Genomic DNA, 16697 nt, shown 5'->3' with positions numbered 1-16697 from the left:
TCAGAAGAACAAGTATTTGGGTTTTAAAGAACTAAAGTTTCAAAAAAGTAAAACACAAAGTCAAAAAGCGGGCCTTGCCGCTAAAACTGTCACCACTACGGCGGCGATACGAGTCGCGTAATGGATCAGTCCTCGTCGCTGTGGGACAACTCCTTGTCGCTGTCAACGCTCTTCGATTTCGGCAAACCGGCCCTGCTTTTGTCCACAGAAACTTTTTCGTGAAGCTTTGCTGTAAAACAATCTTCTGCTTCTGTTTGCGCCAGTCTTGCACGCACGTTTCGGCAACTCCGAACGACCGCGATGCGGCCAGATTCCCGTCCGTCTCTGCACATGTAATAACTTTTCTTTTAAATGCGACATCGTGATGCACTCGTCGAGTATTTGGAGTGGGCACTTCCATGCCGCCGATGCGAATGCAGAACGGGATGACAATCTCCTCAGCACACGAGAAATGGCCAAGGTAGGGCACCTTAGCCAAGGCGCGTAGGAGGCGGCCATTTTAAAATGCCGATGGCAATATGATAACTGAGTTTCTTTTTTTTTCGGTACTCGATTCTAACGCGCATGCGATTTTTGGACTCGTTTTACCGGAAAAAAGGTGCGCGTTAGATTCGAGTAAATACGGTACTATGGCATGTGTGGGGTGTTAATGGAAAGGGCTGTGACAGGCTGTCCATAAGCTTGGCTAGTTAAAACAGGTTCATCATGAAAAAAAAAAAGTGTGTGAGGAGTGATTTTGCATTATTAAAAAGGAGGCGAGGCAGGAGTGCGATCGTATAAGCTAAACAGCACTTGGTCATTATAAAGGATTCATTCATTTATCACAATGGCCATTTTTGTGGCCAAGTTCACATATTATTCAAGTCGCACGCTTGTCTAAAGAATATCTTAAGGTGTGCATGTTTAGGCAAACCCGATTTTGTGGGGGCAGTACCTTTTTGCGTGTTTATTTAGAGTGAAGAGTTTTCACGAACAGCATTCAAACAGCATGTCATTACAATTAAGGTTTTCACTTAAGTTGAACACAGCCTTATGATTGATGGTTACTTGTTCGTTGAGCATAGCGTAACATTGAAATGATGTAGACAGCCGCTCACATAAGTTGGTTAGCTGGGCTGAGGTATATCTAGTGGCTTCCTAGATCCAGCAACAGAAAAGCATCATGTTGCACTGTTTCTTGCTAGGAAAATTTTGTTCAATATATCACTGCTGCTGAAATCGAAAGAGATGAGATCATATATTCATGCTCTTATGCCATTACAAAGTTTCTTTTCTGCTATTGCAAGACATTCATTGATTTGCCAATTGAGTTAAATGTCCAACTCTCATACGTGAACATACAGTGCACAGCGAAACATTACTTTGAATTCTGTATTTTTGTAGGATTGTTTTGAATGTCCTAGTTTTTAATCTTCATTTTGCTATAATATTGTAACTCAGTCATGTCGATTGAAACATTGCTATCGTGAATCCTTCCTGCGCAATGTGCAGATGTGCAGCATACAACTTTTCTTTAAAAAAAAAAGCTATTTGATGCACATAGGTAATCTTACGAAGTGCGAGCTCCGGCTGGAATCAGTGTACTGAGTACTTAAGTCCACAAGGTGTTGAACTTGTATCTATAAAAAAAAAAATATATTTTTTTTTTCCTATACCAAACCTCTCCTTATGCCCTATCCTCCTGTAAGAAGGCAGTTGGTATAAAAAAAAAATTGTGGCAACATCGAGGCAACTGAAATGTGCATGAAATATTGTATTCATTTTCTATGTACACGGCATTTATTTGGTCCCATGACCATGATCACTATGGGCAGTGCAAATTTTTGTACTTGGCAACAAATGTATACAGCACCAAAAAAAAAATAATGTGTACATGTGCAGCTCCATCTTCCATGCGTGTTTATATTGTAACAAAAGTCATTTCATTTTCTTTTTTCACTGCACAGAACTGTGTTCATACATCAAAATAAAAATACTTTGCAAGCGAACTTCGCTTCTGTACAGTACATGAGTGTGGCTTGACTACAGTTGTTGAACAACAGCACTAGCTATAACACAACACACATGACATGGCAACGGAGAAGAGGCCTCAAAGGCACGCTATGGTTATGTAATTTACAACAGGCGTACAATAACCACAAGACAATGTGATATGGTCCCAAGCGTGGCACTTTTGATCAAGCTGATGATCGAGTGAGTGCCTTCATCGCAGCAACTACTAATAACTAAAAAGCCACGACACATGAAACATATCAAGGTCATGAGCGCACAACTGTAACACATCTAGACGCACATGCAGCTTGGAAGGGTATGTGCAAAAGCAGTTTGCTTTTCACTTGTACATGTACTGTGTCTTGCTTCATTAAGTGCTGGGAAAACACATGCACTTCAGGTCAATGCCACACATTCATTCTACAAGACTTTCCAGATAAACTCTACATTATGAGTATTGTGCAATTTATCATGCATTTTTATCTATGCAACATGTTGACCAGGCCCCACTGTTGCGTTCTCAGTGCACACGGCATTTTGAGTAGGTGATCTGTTCCAATTGAATGAGCTCTACATTATTCATATTTTGCGATTCAGGAAGAAATGCCCATATGCATGATTCGATAAGCACAATGCTTCTACGTTTCACACGTAAAAATAGCAAAGATTGAAATACGTAAATGTTTCTTTATAGATTCTTAACTTGCTTACCTTCTATAAATGAATGTAAAAATGACATTTTACAAGTGAACTTTGATTAATTTCTGGCTTGGATGCATTGTTTCCATTTCATCGAAAATGAGCTGGAAATGTATGATGTCAGGTTCATGTAGTAGTTTTCTCAAAAATAAGAAGCAGCTGAAAAAATTGGGCTATGGGGGCTGGTTACTGTAGCTTTAGTAATAAGTCTTGTGTGACATAACATTCATTTTCAGCACTTATGAGTGTTTCTGCCTTTTACAGTGAGCTACGTAATGAAGCTTGCTTGGTCAAAATGGCACATGGTGATAACAATTACTGTTGTAAAAGTTCTTCCTAAATAAAGATTCATCTTTGTATTATCAACACGCATAGCTAAATTGGTCGAGGTGTGTAAACTACACCGATTGGTTCACTGTAAAACATGCAGTGCACCACTCGTAACATGTCTACAAAATTTCAAGAGAAAAAGAGATGTTTTAGAATTTCACAATGGAAATGTGGTGCAGATGTGACGATGTTGATATGTTTTTGTGTTGCTGCTTTCACTTCCTTGTGGTTAAGAACATTTTACAGCAAGCAGAATAGTTGTAGCTGCTTATATTCTTCTGGTCCCTAAGAGATCTTGCACGCTATGACTTGCACACAGTGTGCAACATGCGAAAATTGTGTCGCATCCCGGAATCCATGCTTTTGATTCGGTATTAGATTTTTTCCCTGGTGGGACAATTCGTTCACCCTGTTTTTACAGAATGACAACAACAGGTTGATGGCATTCTCTGACTTGTAACATCTAGTCTATGAGGGACGGTACAGTAAACATTTATTGATTAAATCTGACCATCTAGAGTTCTTTAATGTGCACGTAAAGTACACGGAGTCCTGCCACTGACGTGCCGACATATATCGCTGTTTTACCTAAACATTAGTCGAGGTATGATTAACCCTGTTTTAATTGTCTGGGGCTTGTTGTGTTGCCCACTTCCTAAATTAACTGCTATGATAATTCTTTATGCCGTGTGTTTTCTTCCTGTTGGCTTAAGTACTACACATCCTGTAGAGCAGTTTGTTCACCCTGTTTCAACTATCTTATCACTGCAAGCTTTTCTGTGGATGATAACAAGGATGGCCCAGAAGGCTGCTAGAAGAGTAAGAAAAGCAAGTCACGATGTGCCTCTCTCACACTATGTTTCACGCAATTCACCATCTCAAGAAGTTGCAGCATATGGTACATGGTGCACGCATGTGGAATTCCATTAATGAGCTTAAAATTGAAGACTGTGCTAAAGAAAAAAAAAGATATAAGGACATGTGTCTTGAGCTCTACTGCTTTAGGTGCCTCATACAGAAATTCCTCTTGGCTACACCACAGTTTTGGCAGGCTTTGTGGAAGCAGAATGGTAGATTTTAATTTCAACTTAACTCGTTGCTCTGCTCCAAGTACTTTAGGAACAGTAGAGCAGCTGGATATGAAAAACAAAAAAAAAAGAGAGAGAGAATGTATAATGTGCAGATCAAAATGAACTTTGAAACCTGCAAACTATTATTCAATGTGCATGTACAATAAGTTAAAAAGCTGCAAATTAAACTTCATTAAAATATTGCTGGCAACTTTCAGCCATGCATCACGATAAGGCTTAGCCAAGCAGAGGTTGCTGTATTGAGGTGTAGAATGATCTTTTCATTCATATGAGAGGCCTCATGCTGACTAGCTTCTCTTACCGTTTGCTAGCAAAACTCTTATGTCACATGTCACTGTGAGCAGGAGCACCGGTTGCGATTGTTCCTCGTTCTTGAATGACCTCCGTCTTGTGTGGTAGTCACTCGTTAGCAAGCATCATCATCACACACACAGTCACACCAGCGTCGAGAGCTCAAGGGTGTGGGTCAAGTCCGGCTGCACACCGAGAGCACGGCTCTCAACCAGTTCACGTGTGGCACAGGTCTTCTCCCACTGCCAGAGGTAGACGTTGTGGACAGATGCCACACCACAGAAGACGATGCCCAGTCCAATCACGACACTGGTCACGATTGCTGGCAGCTCGTGGAAGTGGATGAATGTGAAGAGGATTACTCCTAGGAAACAACAGATTTTTTTTTTCATGTTATAGATTCCAGTTGGGGTGCTTAGAACTGAGGCCATATGCAGTGAACAAAGAATGAGCACATTCTATGGGTAAATGTATACACAGCCGTTAAAGGGACACTAATGATAAAAATGATTTTTCTCGTATTAGTAAATTATTCTTTTGCGATCCAACAACGCCACACTTGCTGCAAGAGTATGCTTGGTAAGCGAGAAAACGCATAAAACGAAAATGCAGGTGGCGACACCATCTTGAAGTTCCCAAGTTCCCACACCAATCGTGACATTGTAGATTATAGCGGTGTTTTTTAGGGTCTACACGTTCCTCATCAGTAATAATGAAGTAGAGGCATAAAATACCAAGTTTCAGGAAAGTTTACTGATACAATGTGACAAAACACAAAAGAAAAAAAAAATGAAATCCGTGGCGTCACCATCGGAGATTTCGGCGGGAAATTTAAAAGTGACACTTTTGATTTTGTTTTTCTCATCTATTATTAAAACCTATAAAGGTGAAATTAACAACAGTAGAGTTTTCTTAGTATAGCTTATCAGTATAAACTTAATTATTGTTTCACTTTAGTGTCCCTTTAAGTAGATCTATGGAACTGGGGGATCACTAGAGAGGTGCAGGAAAAACCTGCTTAACAGGAAATGTCAAAATGGTTTTCAAGGGCTTACTTTGCTGAATGCTCATTTTATTATGTGCATGGGGAAATAATGAAATGGCAGACCTACCTGTGAAAAAGACTGGTATTGACAAGAAAAAGCCGGCGATCGCCAGCACACGGGTATGGGAGCTCCTCTTGATGAACATGTTTGTCCTGTAGCAAAAAAGTAAGAGCGAAATTGTGTTTAACGTATGATTAATCAAATAAAATCATGCTAGAGAGTATTTAATTTAAGCGAGAACAGTTTCCTTGGCAGCTAATCACGTACATGAAACGACATGACAGTTGCTGCCACTGCCCTTTCATATTCATCATAACACTGTGCGCGTTCCTTATACCAATCATTTGAGTTGTGTGCAGTGATGCAGGCATTTGTGTACTAATTAGCCCAAGTGCTACTTTCGTTGCACTGCCCTACACTCGCCATTATGAAATACTGAAAAGTAGTTTCAGACGTGTGTTTGTGCAGTAGTGCCTTTCGAAGAGGCATAGCTACCTATATATAGAAGCAAACTAGGGAGCCTACATGTGCGCGCCTCCGTCTCGGAGGCGCGCACATGAAGGCTTCCTAAAGCAAACTGTTCTGTACTGCCATCTATAGTGCAGGAATCCAAGATTTCCTCCGCAGACCATTTTAGTTATTAAAAAGGACTTTCTTGCGTCCTGCTAAGAATGTTTATTAATTAAGCTAACTGGATGAACTGGCTTTGGTCGCATGCTGCAGTGTTCCGAAACTGTTTTGTGGGAAGTCAATCCTCATTTCTATGGGCAATGTCGTGCAGAATCCTGGTATATGATGTGAGACCCTATTTATGAAGACACGACACTTGCAATGCGTCTCGTGGTAGGTGATGTGCCTGGTTGACCTTCAAATGAAAGTGGCATTTGGTATCGCTGTGACAGGCACGTGTGAGCGAGTGTACATAGTGACCTGCATGCGTCCGGATACGCAAACAACCCCCGTAGAAGAGTTATGCCCCCAACCTGTCGAGTCCGTTCGGCGTCCGGAGCAGCTTGACGCCGAGCAGGAACTGGATGCAGCAGACGAACAGGCAGCACAGGTTGAGTGATATGGTAAGCGTGCTCATGGCAACGGCCACCTGGTAGAGGGCCAGGTGTTCCTCCGGGCTGTCGGAGTTTTGCGGGCCCGCGCTGGCCACGCGTTGCAGGAAGAAGAGAGCGAGGAAAGCCATGAGCAGCGACAGGAGGCACAGCAGCGCCAGCGAGCCCAGTAGCTGGTGGACGGCGAGACGGGACGCGGAGGCCAGTTGGAGGCGCCTGCGCGCGTCGGCCACGAGCAGCGGCGTGCCCCCGCCGCCCGCGGCCGCCGAGTGCTTGCTGAGTGAGCTGACGTTGAGCAGTTGCCGGCTGGACATCTTGAGGGTTGGCGGCGTGGCGGACGCCTCGAGGCTCGCCGAGCTCGACATCACGCCGCCTGGGCCCGGGACGTCCCGGCCATGGCCCAGGGCTCAAGGCCGGAATCCTGCACGGGCGGCACAGGCATACACCGGTCGGTCAGCCAGCCAGCCACCGCCGCTGCCCGTGCAGCCGAGGCAGGCCCTCGGTCGACGGGTCAACGGCTCCCGCGGAATGTGTTGGCCGTCACGCCAGAGGGCAGAACGGCGCTCGCCCGCCGCCAGCCGCACTCGATCCCCTGATCGGCCGCCCGGCGTGACGGGATAGGAAGGAGCACGCTTCGCCGCCGAGGCGTTGCTAAACGCGGCACGCGCTGACCGGAGCTTCCACCCGTGGCTTTCTTTCTCGGAGCTTTCTCCGGCACCACGAACACACGATGTGCTCCGAAGGGGACTTGTGTTTACGCGGCTTTCCATATGCGGACGCGTGCGATGGTTTGTTTCCCTTGGCAATCGGTGCGCGCGCCTACTCTTTCGACTGTTCAGCCGGGCCGTTCCTAACGTCTGGTCTGTCCGAGCGGAATATAAAACGGCCCGGCTAGATAGAGGGAGGCGCGCGGCGTGAGACCTCATGCGTCTGCAAAAGGAATATGTAGAGTGCTCGGTCGGTGGTGCTCGGCGAACCGTACAGGTATGCTGCCGACCCAACCGACGATACTAGAGGATCGGGCGGCTTTCAACAGAATACAACAGCGCGCTGCGCTAGAATACGCACGACGTAGTCCCGGATGAGGGCATATATCCTGGCATCGGACGCTGCGCGTGAGATGGGAACGATATCCGTTACGCTCCAGCTGTACTCACACTCGCGCCCATATGTGTCATTGTGTTTCGCACGTAAAAAGGTTTGATCTCTATCAACAGCGGACGTAATACTATGTGAAATGCCGGGAGCTTTCCGCATTTGTTAGGAGACTAGTAGGAGTTATATATATGAAAGGGTGCTAAAGCAAAGCGAATCCGTGTAATTAGTAAAAAAAAAAAAAGTACAATGCACAGGTGTGAACTCCATTTGAAGGTAGATTATATGGCGCAATCTTAGTTCCGAGTCGACGCGCTGCAACTACGGCAACGGCTGCAGCTTGAGAGCGGACACGAAGCTTAGCGTGATGCTGCTGACATCTCAGTGACATAACATTGCGTTTACTGCGGACGGAAGCTGATGGCAAGCGGACATACGCGCCGAGCGTAGCGCAGACTTCAGAATGAGCGGCGGTGGCAACGCGCACTCTCGCCCCAAAACAGAGGCGGCGTCGGCGGCATTTCAAAGGCGACCGTTGTACGCACGCACGTCGAAAGCGTGGGCTCATGGCGGGCGCAGGATGTGGCGGAAGCAAACTCACCTGAGCGCAGCGCGGTGACCGTCGTCGTATCCCCGACACTGCGCTTCCGACGGTCACTGGACTGGTTCACTGAGTTCGAGTTTGGTGCATTCGTGGTACCTACGCGACTTCGAGACAACGGCCACAGGCGGCCGTTGGATTGGCGGGGGGCCGGAGGTGGGGGGGCCTCATCACAGCCCCACACGGGGCACTCGGTTCGATTGGTGCTCTTGAGGGGCCCGCCGTTGCGGCCGCGCCGCGCTTTTCCTCCTCTCTCTTATACCTTTCTCTCCGCTCTCCGCTACCACGAGAGGCCTGCGGTGGCGGCCTTCAGAATTGTGGCGCTGATGTCGCCGCTCGTGAATGGAGCCATTTTGTTTGAGTCAAAACGTCGTTTCTTCAGGTTTTTTATGCTCTCACTTGTGGTGTAGCATGCTGTCTGTCTGCTGTCTGATTATCTATAGTAGAAGAGAGTTAGCGCTCGTGTTGCGTTGGTCTGGCACGTGCACTGCGGCTGGCTTCGCTTGTCGTAACGGGGCTGTCGGCGTTTCGCTTGGTTCGGTACGCCTGCAATGCACTGTGGTGTGCGTAGCACTCGAGCGCTGCCACTTTCTGTGGCAGTATGCAACGAATGTTACATTGCTACAGCTGCGGATAGCCAAAACTACAAACACAGTAGGCGTTGCCCCAACATGAAGCTGCGCTGCAGTATCGTAATCGTCGGTGAATTCTTTTTTTTTTTTTTCTTCGTTCAGATCGACGCCTAATATTACCCAAATTTGTAAGACTCGACAGATGTCAGCGTTTACGCTGCACGGGGTTGTGTGATGTTTGGGATATGAAGCCTTCTTAAAATTCTGCTATGACCCTCAGGGCATTATTTTGTTGTACAGCGAGCTCAAAGGCACGGGCACCCTCTCTACCTGAGATGACCATGGAGATGACGTTCTACAACTCGCATAGCGGCCAAACTCGAACTTGATGTGTTGAAATGCGTCCTGCGCTTAGACAATGCATCGAAGTGCATCGAGTTAGGCTCACGTTGGCGTATCGCCAACATGAGCCTACCTGCATAGCCGTCCCAACGTGCCTGGCATAAAAAAAAAAAAGAGAGAGAGAAATGCTCCGCATAAAAGTTGATCCGGCAATACTCCGTACGAGCCATCTGGCACGGTGATTCGTTTCCAGCATGCAGTCGCACTGCGTGCGGATGTTTTTAGAGGTATAACAGTGGTGTTGGGTAACTTGCACGCAGCATCGAGTGACCCTGGTATCCGGAGGAGAGCGCGTGGTGCTCTTGAATGATCGGCATTTCGTCACCGCAGATGAGTGATGCTTCATCATTTGATGACTTTTGATGGCTTAGTAAGGCACAACGGAGTATGTATACGGTTTGAAAAATTGCGGCAGGTCCCATGCACTGCGGTTATGCGAAGCAGGCGGCATACACCTACGAAATTTAAACAAGACAAAACTTCAAGTGAAATGGAGGCTTGAAGGTGCACGTGCCGAGCCATTTAACAAAACGAATGCCGCTAGAGCCAACATTTCGACAAGGGGATTTGTCGTCGTCAGGGATCAGTGAAAAATTAAATATGCGTCCTCGCTAGATTTGTCACATAAATGTTTTCATAAACATTGCCCTTATAAGTAATAAGAACACCCGAACCGCCGCCTATAGGTATTCACGATCGCTTATCTGCGCGTTAAGAGCTAATATAATATCTGGGTTTTTACGTGCCGATATATGATTTATGAGGCACGCCGTAGTGGAGGACTCCAGAAATTTCGATCATCTCGTGTTCTTTAAAGGGACACTAAAGAGAAACAATGAATCGGTTTAGATCGATAAATTGGGCTCTGAGAACTAACGTCGTTAATTTCGCCGTCATAGGCTATTAATAGAGGAAAAAATCAAGTTCAAGGTTTCATTTTTAAATTTCGCGCCGTAATCTCCCCGCGTGACGTCAGGGATTTCAAAGTGTATTTATCGTATTTTGGCGCCATTGGCTCAACAAAATTACCCCAAATTTGGTATGTTAAGTTTATGGCCCCCTCAGAGGATAATGTACTTCATTTTTACCGTTTAGGAACTACGTAGTCCCTAGTAGGCGCCGTCAAAACACGTGACGTCACGGCGAATGGTGCAGAAACTTCAAGGTGGCGTCGCCACCCACATTTTGTTTTTGCGCGTTTTCTCGCTTACTAAGCGTCTTCTCTCAGCAAGCGTGGTGTTTTTGGTATCGTGAAAGAGTACTTTGTACTTTACTAATATGAGAAAAATCGTTTTGCTCTTTAGTGCCCCTTAAACGAGCACTGACATCGCACAGTACTGGGGCTTCTAGCGTTTCGCCTCCATCGAAATGCAACAGCGCCGTGGTGAGGATCGAATCCGCGACCTTCGGGTCAGCAGCCGGAGCGCGAAGTGCTATATAAAGAATATAGGTATATGGGTGAAACCTTTCAAATTGCTGTGTCAACGTTCTCGAATTTCTTTCTTCGAGTACAACACCGTGCGGCAGCAACTGCGTTGGAGAACATTCACCGTAATAAATCTCCGCTTTACTCGTGCATAGGGTTATGCATGGTAAGAAAACGTGTAAGCTCTCGTCGGTAACGTATGCATCGGTCCGCGACATAGCCTTGCTGTGCACCCTTGCGTGCTTCGGGGGAGTGCTCATTCTGCCTCGTCTATCTTTCGCTGCGTTTGTCCCCTTTCCTCTTGCGCAGGCCAGCATAGCGATCGTGTGCCTACGGTTGACCTCCTTGCCTTTTGTTGCTTGTCTATATATTCACAGCTCCATCTTTCCTGTGCCAAATCTGACTACAATCGCGTTGTGGAGCGACTCGTGCCGTCTACTCTCGTCTTCGAGTGAGGGTCTGCATAGTCAAACTCGTGCACCCTTTCGCAGGCTACCGTACGCGTTGTAAATGTACGATCGCGGCAGAAGAAAGATTAGCACAAGTGGCGAATACCGCAGCGGGAAAATCGCGACACTGGGCGCGTTATGTGGCCCAGCGTGACATGAAGAGAGCAGCATGACACGATGTATACCTGTTGAAGCTGGAGTGACCAGCGAAAATTAGTCCGTCCTAAAGCCCGGATTTAGCCCGGATTTTGTTGCTCTGGTCGTCGATCACCTATGCTAACCTTTTTCGGTCGTGACTGTACCTTGCGACGCGTGCACTAGAAGTCACGTCTCTAAACTGTTACATTATGTAGAGTTATGATGTAGTTTTATCGGAATACCAGAACATCGGTGATGCTGTTGGCAACAACCGAGCTGGTAGTCGTATCATTAATTATGAAGATTTGTTCAGTCGCATTACGTCAGTAACGTGCTTGCTTTGTTTCTGTTCTGTGGAGGACAGAAACAAACGTGTTTGCTTTTTCGTCGACAGAAAGATAGAGACAATAAACAACTATTAATTTGGAGCAGCGAGCAAGAGTATCTCTTTTTTTTCACCCAATGCAGGTGACCTCGTCAGTCCTGCCATTGGCTTTTTAAACTTCCCTGACCTGGTTAACCAGCTTATGCTGAATCTGGGCCAGCGATCTTTTCTACATCAGTACGTTTTAAGTCTACTGAAGTTTTCGTAAAGCATATGAATAAAGATTCCAGCACATTGAGATATCACGCACTTCTTTATTATCACACGCGAGTTAAAAAAAAAGTTGCCTATAGGAAGAAACGCAGATTACTTCAAAAGACGGAAGGTGTCTCTAAACGCACGCACTCAAAAATCGGATTAACAGATGCACGAAATCGGCTCTCGTCCTCGTCATCTTGTTTCGTCCTTGTCTTTTTCTGCGCTGCAGTTTTTAGCACGTGCTCTATAAAGATATTGGACCTCGCGGTGATATTGGGGCTGCATACTCCCTGATCGCCGCGAGATCGGGCTACAGGTGGTAGCACCGTCGCCGCGTTAGTGTGGATAGGTGGTCCGCGGCACGCATCCAAATGTATGTACACAGCGGCGCTTCGCCGTGAGTGGTTTGAGTCGACTGTCGGCGAATAAAGCGCGTTGACTGCAGCCTGATGGTGATATATACGCCCTCCATTGCCACATTAATGCACGAAGCCGGCCTAACCATGGCCTCCGAGATTAGCCGGCGGCGCGCCGTGCCGCCGGCTAATCTCGGAGGCCATGGCCTAACGCTCCTATTACGTGTGAGAGAAGCGCAATCTGCCAGTCAAAGGGGTGCTGCCCTTCGGTGACAGTCGCGTTTTGCACTGTGCTCGATGTCTTTTCTTGTTTTATTTGTACGTGCCTAGCTTGTGTTCTGCATATACTACAATATAAATTGTGCTGCGCGACTGAGCCAACTAAGTTTTTACTTCTTGCTCTAGCGGCCAAAACAAAAAACAAGAAAAAGGCCTGTATTTCTGCGTAATTAGTTGAACTAGAACTTTGTGCTCGTTGTTTTTCTGTTTGCATGAATACGTGTACCGCTATAAAAGTGCATGGCTTGAGGTCTTTTTTACCGGTTACCGGCCTTTGCTGTCGCTAGCTCATGCTTTGCGGTGTCACAAGGATTTCGAAATCGCCAGCACTGCACGAGATGGTGTCGCTAAAATACTGCATTTACACCTCGACATTTAATACTTCTTTCGTTTAGGACGACGCCAAATGCACTATAAGATGTGCTTCAACAACAAACTGGTGTCCACATTGAAATGATTTTGGCGAATGGACGGTACGATGATTACACCTAGCGCCATACTGACACTTGCATGCACTCATTAGAGCGCATACAAGCCTCGGAAGGCGAAATGCTTGTGTATATCGTGTAGGCATACGTACAGTCATTTGATACTGTGCTAACACAACGGAATAAGCTGCCCTCTGAGGACGGGCATGACGTTCGCACACATGCGAACACGGTGTGGCTAGCAGACGACGCAAGGAGCCATCCACACTGCGGGGTTTTGTCCGCTCGCCGCTAGGTGCCGACTCCGTTCGATCTCGAGGCCAATAGGAAAAACCGATGGAGTGTATCGTGGTGTTTCAATATGCCTGTTTGACATTTATATTGCGCCAATGGCTGCGCAGGTCGACTGGCATGCCATTTGGTAATTCATACATATTTAAAAGGGAGAAAACTAACAGTGAGCGATGCGATACTTAAAGCTACCTTTCTCGAAGGCATTCTTTCGAAAATATACAGGAAGAACTCGACAACCCTGGTCTACAGTACAGTTAGTTGTCGGCGCTAAGTGAATTGTACTGTGTTTTGTATGGCACTCCGACTCGCGGGCGTCAGTGCCTCTGATTTGGAGTGCACACCCGACAGTATACTGTAGCACAAGAATACGACGTTGCGCACATTCCAGAAATAATGACCTGTGGAGAACCCCTTACCCCAATTCCTTGCATAGCCTTAATTGTTATTATTTTAATGTTAATCATTTTAATAGTAATAATATCTGGTGTTTAACGTCCCAAAACCAAGATATGATTATGAGAGACGCCGTAGTGGAGGGCTCCGGAAATTTCGACCGCCTGGGGTTCTTTAACGTGCACCTAAATCTAAGTACACGGGCCTCAAACATTTTCGTCTCCATCGAAAATGCAGCCGCCGCAGCCGGCAGCTGCATTTCGATCCCGCGACCTTGGGTCAGCAGTCGAGCACCGTAACCACTAGACCACCGTGGCGGGGCATTAATCATTTTGAGTTTTGTTTGTTTTGGACGACTCTAATTAATTAATCATTTTGAGTTTTGTTTAAGTTTACTATTTTATTGTGTACTACCTGATTTGATTTATAGCTGGTTTCGTTCGTATCTTTATTTGTATTTTTTGTCAACGTAATAGCACTGACCTCCACTTGGGTTTCTAGTGGAGGTCGGTGCGTAATAGCCACCTGGTACCCTGCCTTTTTTTTTTTACAGAGGGTCCGTACCATTGCTGGAGTCATCATAATCATAATCATCATCATCACGAATTTATTTTCGAGTAGGCTTAGTGCCATTATAGGAGGTGCAAGCAACCAACAATATGGCTGTGTCTGTCACGAGAGTTTACGGTACTGTGGCAGAGGAGTTCGCTGCCAAAAACATCGCCATTCTTTTTTTCACCTAACCATCTGTAACTTTTGGTCGCACTGCAGCTAATGAAATTCGGGAAAGACATCCACAAACAATAAGCTTACGCGTTAAACGCGTTACATTGTATTGAATAAGCTTACGCGTTACATTTTATTGAACCGGCACCCCACATGGCCGGAAATGAGAAAGATTTAGCTTTATAGGACCTTCGCGTTCGAAAGAGCATTCGGGATTAACCTTTCCTGTGACTGGGAGATTTTTCAGTCCACCGGATGCCCTGAACTCTAGGCTAGCTCCATAAGGTATGGAGTTTTTTTGTTTGTTTTTTCCTATCTTCCGCAATGTTCATGACTCGCACCTGTACGTACAGGGAAAGCCAGGTGTTAACGCAGACACATTTTAATTTTCACGCTAATATATTTGCCTTTCATTATCATTGAGAGTCAACACATTGCTGTTCCTCCTAATACTAACTAAATAAGGCAGAGGTTTATGAGAAGATGGAGGCTTACCCACGCAATTCTTCACGCCAGCTTATCTTAATATCAGCCCCTGACCCCCCCCCCCCTTTTCTTTTTTGTTTTCACACTTGCCCTCTCCTCCTCTACTTTATGGCTGGAAGAGATTGTACGAAGCATACACATACGCTAGGCAGTTGTTGCCTTGAAGAAGACGAGACCACTTGTCTAAACATTGGTTCCAGCAACACACCCTGTTCAAGGATTTTTCGTCTAACACTATAACTAGTGATTCAGCTCGGCCAATTAAATGACCATCGGTTACTGTACAAAATTCCGCGCCGCATGCACGCTTACTGACTTGCGGAGCGAGCGGAGGTCCGTCGTAAGATTTGAAGGCGACGACGTCCTTGGACAATCGCGACACAAATCTGCGCTCCACGGCCACCGTCGTGAGAATCGGCGCTTTCGAGAACGGCAGCGCGATGTGGTAGAACGGAGTCGAATTTAGTGCGCGTCGTCTCGTAGAAGAGATTAACCCAACGAATTATCGTATAGTACGTGGTTCGTATAATGTTCATGTGTGCTATATACGAAACTGAACTAGCCAAGGACAGCATCGTGCCGCCGCCTGCTCGCGGAAGTAATTAGGCAAATGGGAGCCACGAAGTCGCAGTATATGGCGAATGGAACGAGGCGTGTCGCACAGTGCATATACGATATATATTCGAAGGCGGATCTCCAGCGAGGCACGTTCAATGTTCGGAGTGTTAGCTTTAACGACGTCATTACGAGAGTTCTCAAAGGAGCTTGGAGTCTGTAGTGAAGCCAGCTTTGAATGCTATAAGTTACATTGCGATTGCACCGTGGTATAGTCTAGAAACGAGTTTCCATTAGATACGCTTTTAGTACAAAAAAATATTGGATAGTTTAATGTTTAGTGGAATGTGCCAGCAGAGAGTTTTCTTACCGGGGCCCCCAAGAGGCTTGCGTACCCAAGCCGCTTTCTCTTCTCAAACCTTGCTTCTTCCGACCCAGTGTAGGGTAGCAAACAGGACTCAGCTTTGGTTAACCTCCCTGCCTTTCCTTTATCCTCGTTCTCTCTCTCTCTCTGTCGTTGTGGGCGGCTGGCGAACAAAAGAAAGCGGCGAGAGCTCAAGAGAACGCAAGAGCCTGGGGACCCAATGACTACACTCTAAAAAATCCCATGCTTACCTAAGCGTGTGTTTTAAGGTTTTTTTACACGCCTAATGTATGCGTGATATTTCTCCACGCTTACCGATCACGCCTACTAAGAGTGATGAGCGCCATACTCTTCACGCATAGCAGGCGTGACATATGAACCACTTTTCCCACGCTTATCATGGCGTGACGGCTGTGCACGCTTAAAAACGGCGCCGATTATCCTCGCCAAAGGAGGAAAGAGACGGAGTGGTGGAGTGACGCCACTCCCTCTCCCGTCTCTCCCTTGCGGTCAGCTTGAAGCACCGGTCGATGCCGGCGAGGGCCACTTCTTCGAAGCAAGCTTTGCTCAGAAAGCTGTTCTTTCCTCTCCACCTTGTGAACTTGACAAGTGCTGAATGTCCTGCAGAGAAATTGCGCGAGATAATACCGCGAAGGATGCTGAAACTAACTTACTAACAAGCGCTTTTGGTAAGCCGTGGTCCATTTGAAGGATGCAAAACAATATAAGGTGTGAAGAAGCCCCAACCTTTTTTTTTTGTCCGAAGGGGCGAATGCCCTCTCAAACATGTGCACGCTGTGACACGCTGTGCGTTCAAAGATAGCGAACCATGTGCACTATGTCTCGGACGACATTACAGCATTTTTCCCATTAAACATTCAGTTTCTCGCGGTCTTGACTAAAAATACCTTTCGAAATTATTTTTCCATGGCGTTTTCTTCAAAGAAACGCGAAGGTTATGAACAACAGAAGAAATGCGACCAATGTATATATTATATTTTTTTTCTTTTAATTTGTTTCAAAATCTGATGTAACGAAAA

The 16697-nt window shown here is 46.1% G+C and overlaps 2 protein-coding genes across 3 annotated transcripts in view; both read right to left on the bottom strand.

Annotated features, from left to right (window-relative positions):
* The window catches only part of LOC119387015 (cuticle protein 65), a 567739-nt gene that overhangs the window by 472706 nt on the left and 78336 nt on the right, over positions 1-16697 (bottom strand). The gene's annotated exons all lie outside the window — the stretch shown is intronic.
* LOC119387019 (uncharacterized) lies at positions 4271-8423 on the bottom strand. The gene is made up of 4 exons (XM_037654323.2): positions 8207-8423; positions 6433-6931; positions 5516-5601; positions 4271-4767 (listed from the first exon to the last, which is right to left on the bottom strand). The coding sequence occupies exons 2-4, from the start codon at positions 6873-6875 to the stop codon at positions 4547-4549; spliced, it is 750 nt and encodes a 249-aa protein (XP_037510251.1). The 5' UTR covers positions 6876-6931; positions 8207-8423; the 3' UTR covers positions 4271-4546.

The sequence above is a fragment of the Rhipicephalus sanguineus genome, chromosome 3, assembly GCF_013339695.2.
Source record: "Rhipicephalus sanguineus isolate Rsan-2018 chromosome 3, BIME_Rsan_1.4, whole genome shotgun sequence".
Classification (NCBI taxonomy): domain Eukaryota; kingdom Metazoa; phylum Arthropoda; class Arachnida; order Ixodida; family Ixodidae; genus Rhipicephalus; species Rhipicephalus sanguineus.
Note: the sequence above shows the minus strand (reverse complement) of the source record. Positions and strands in the feature narration are given on the sequence as shown.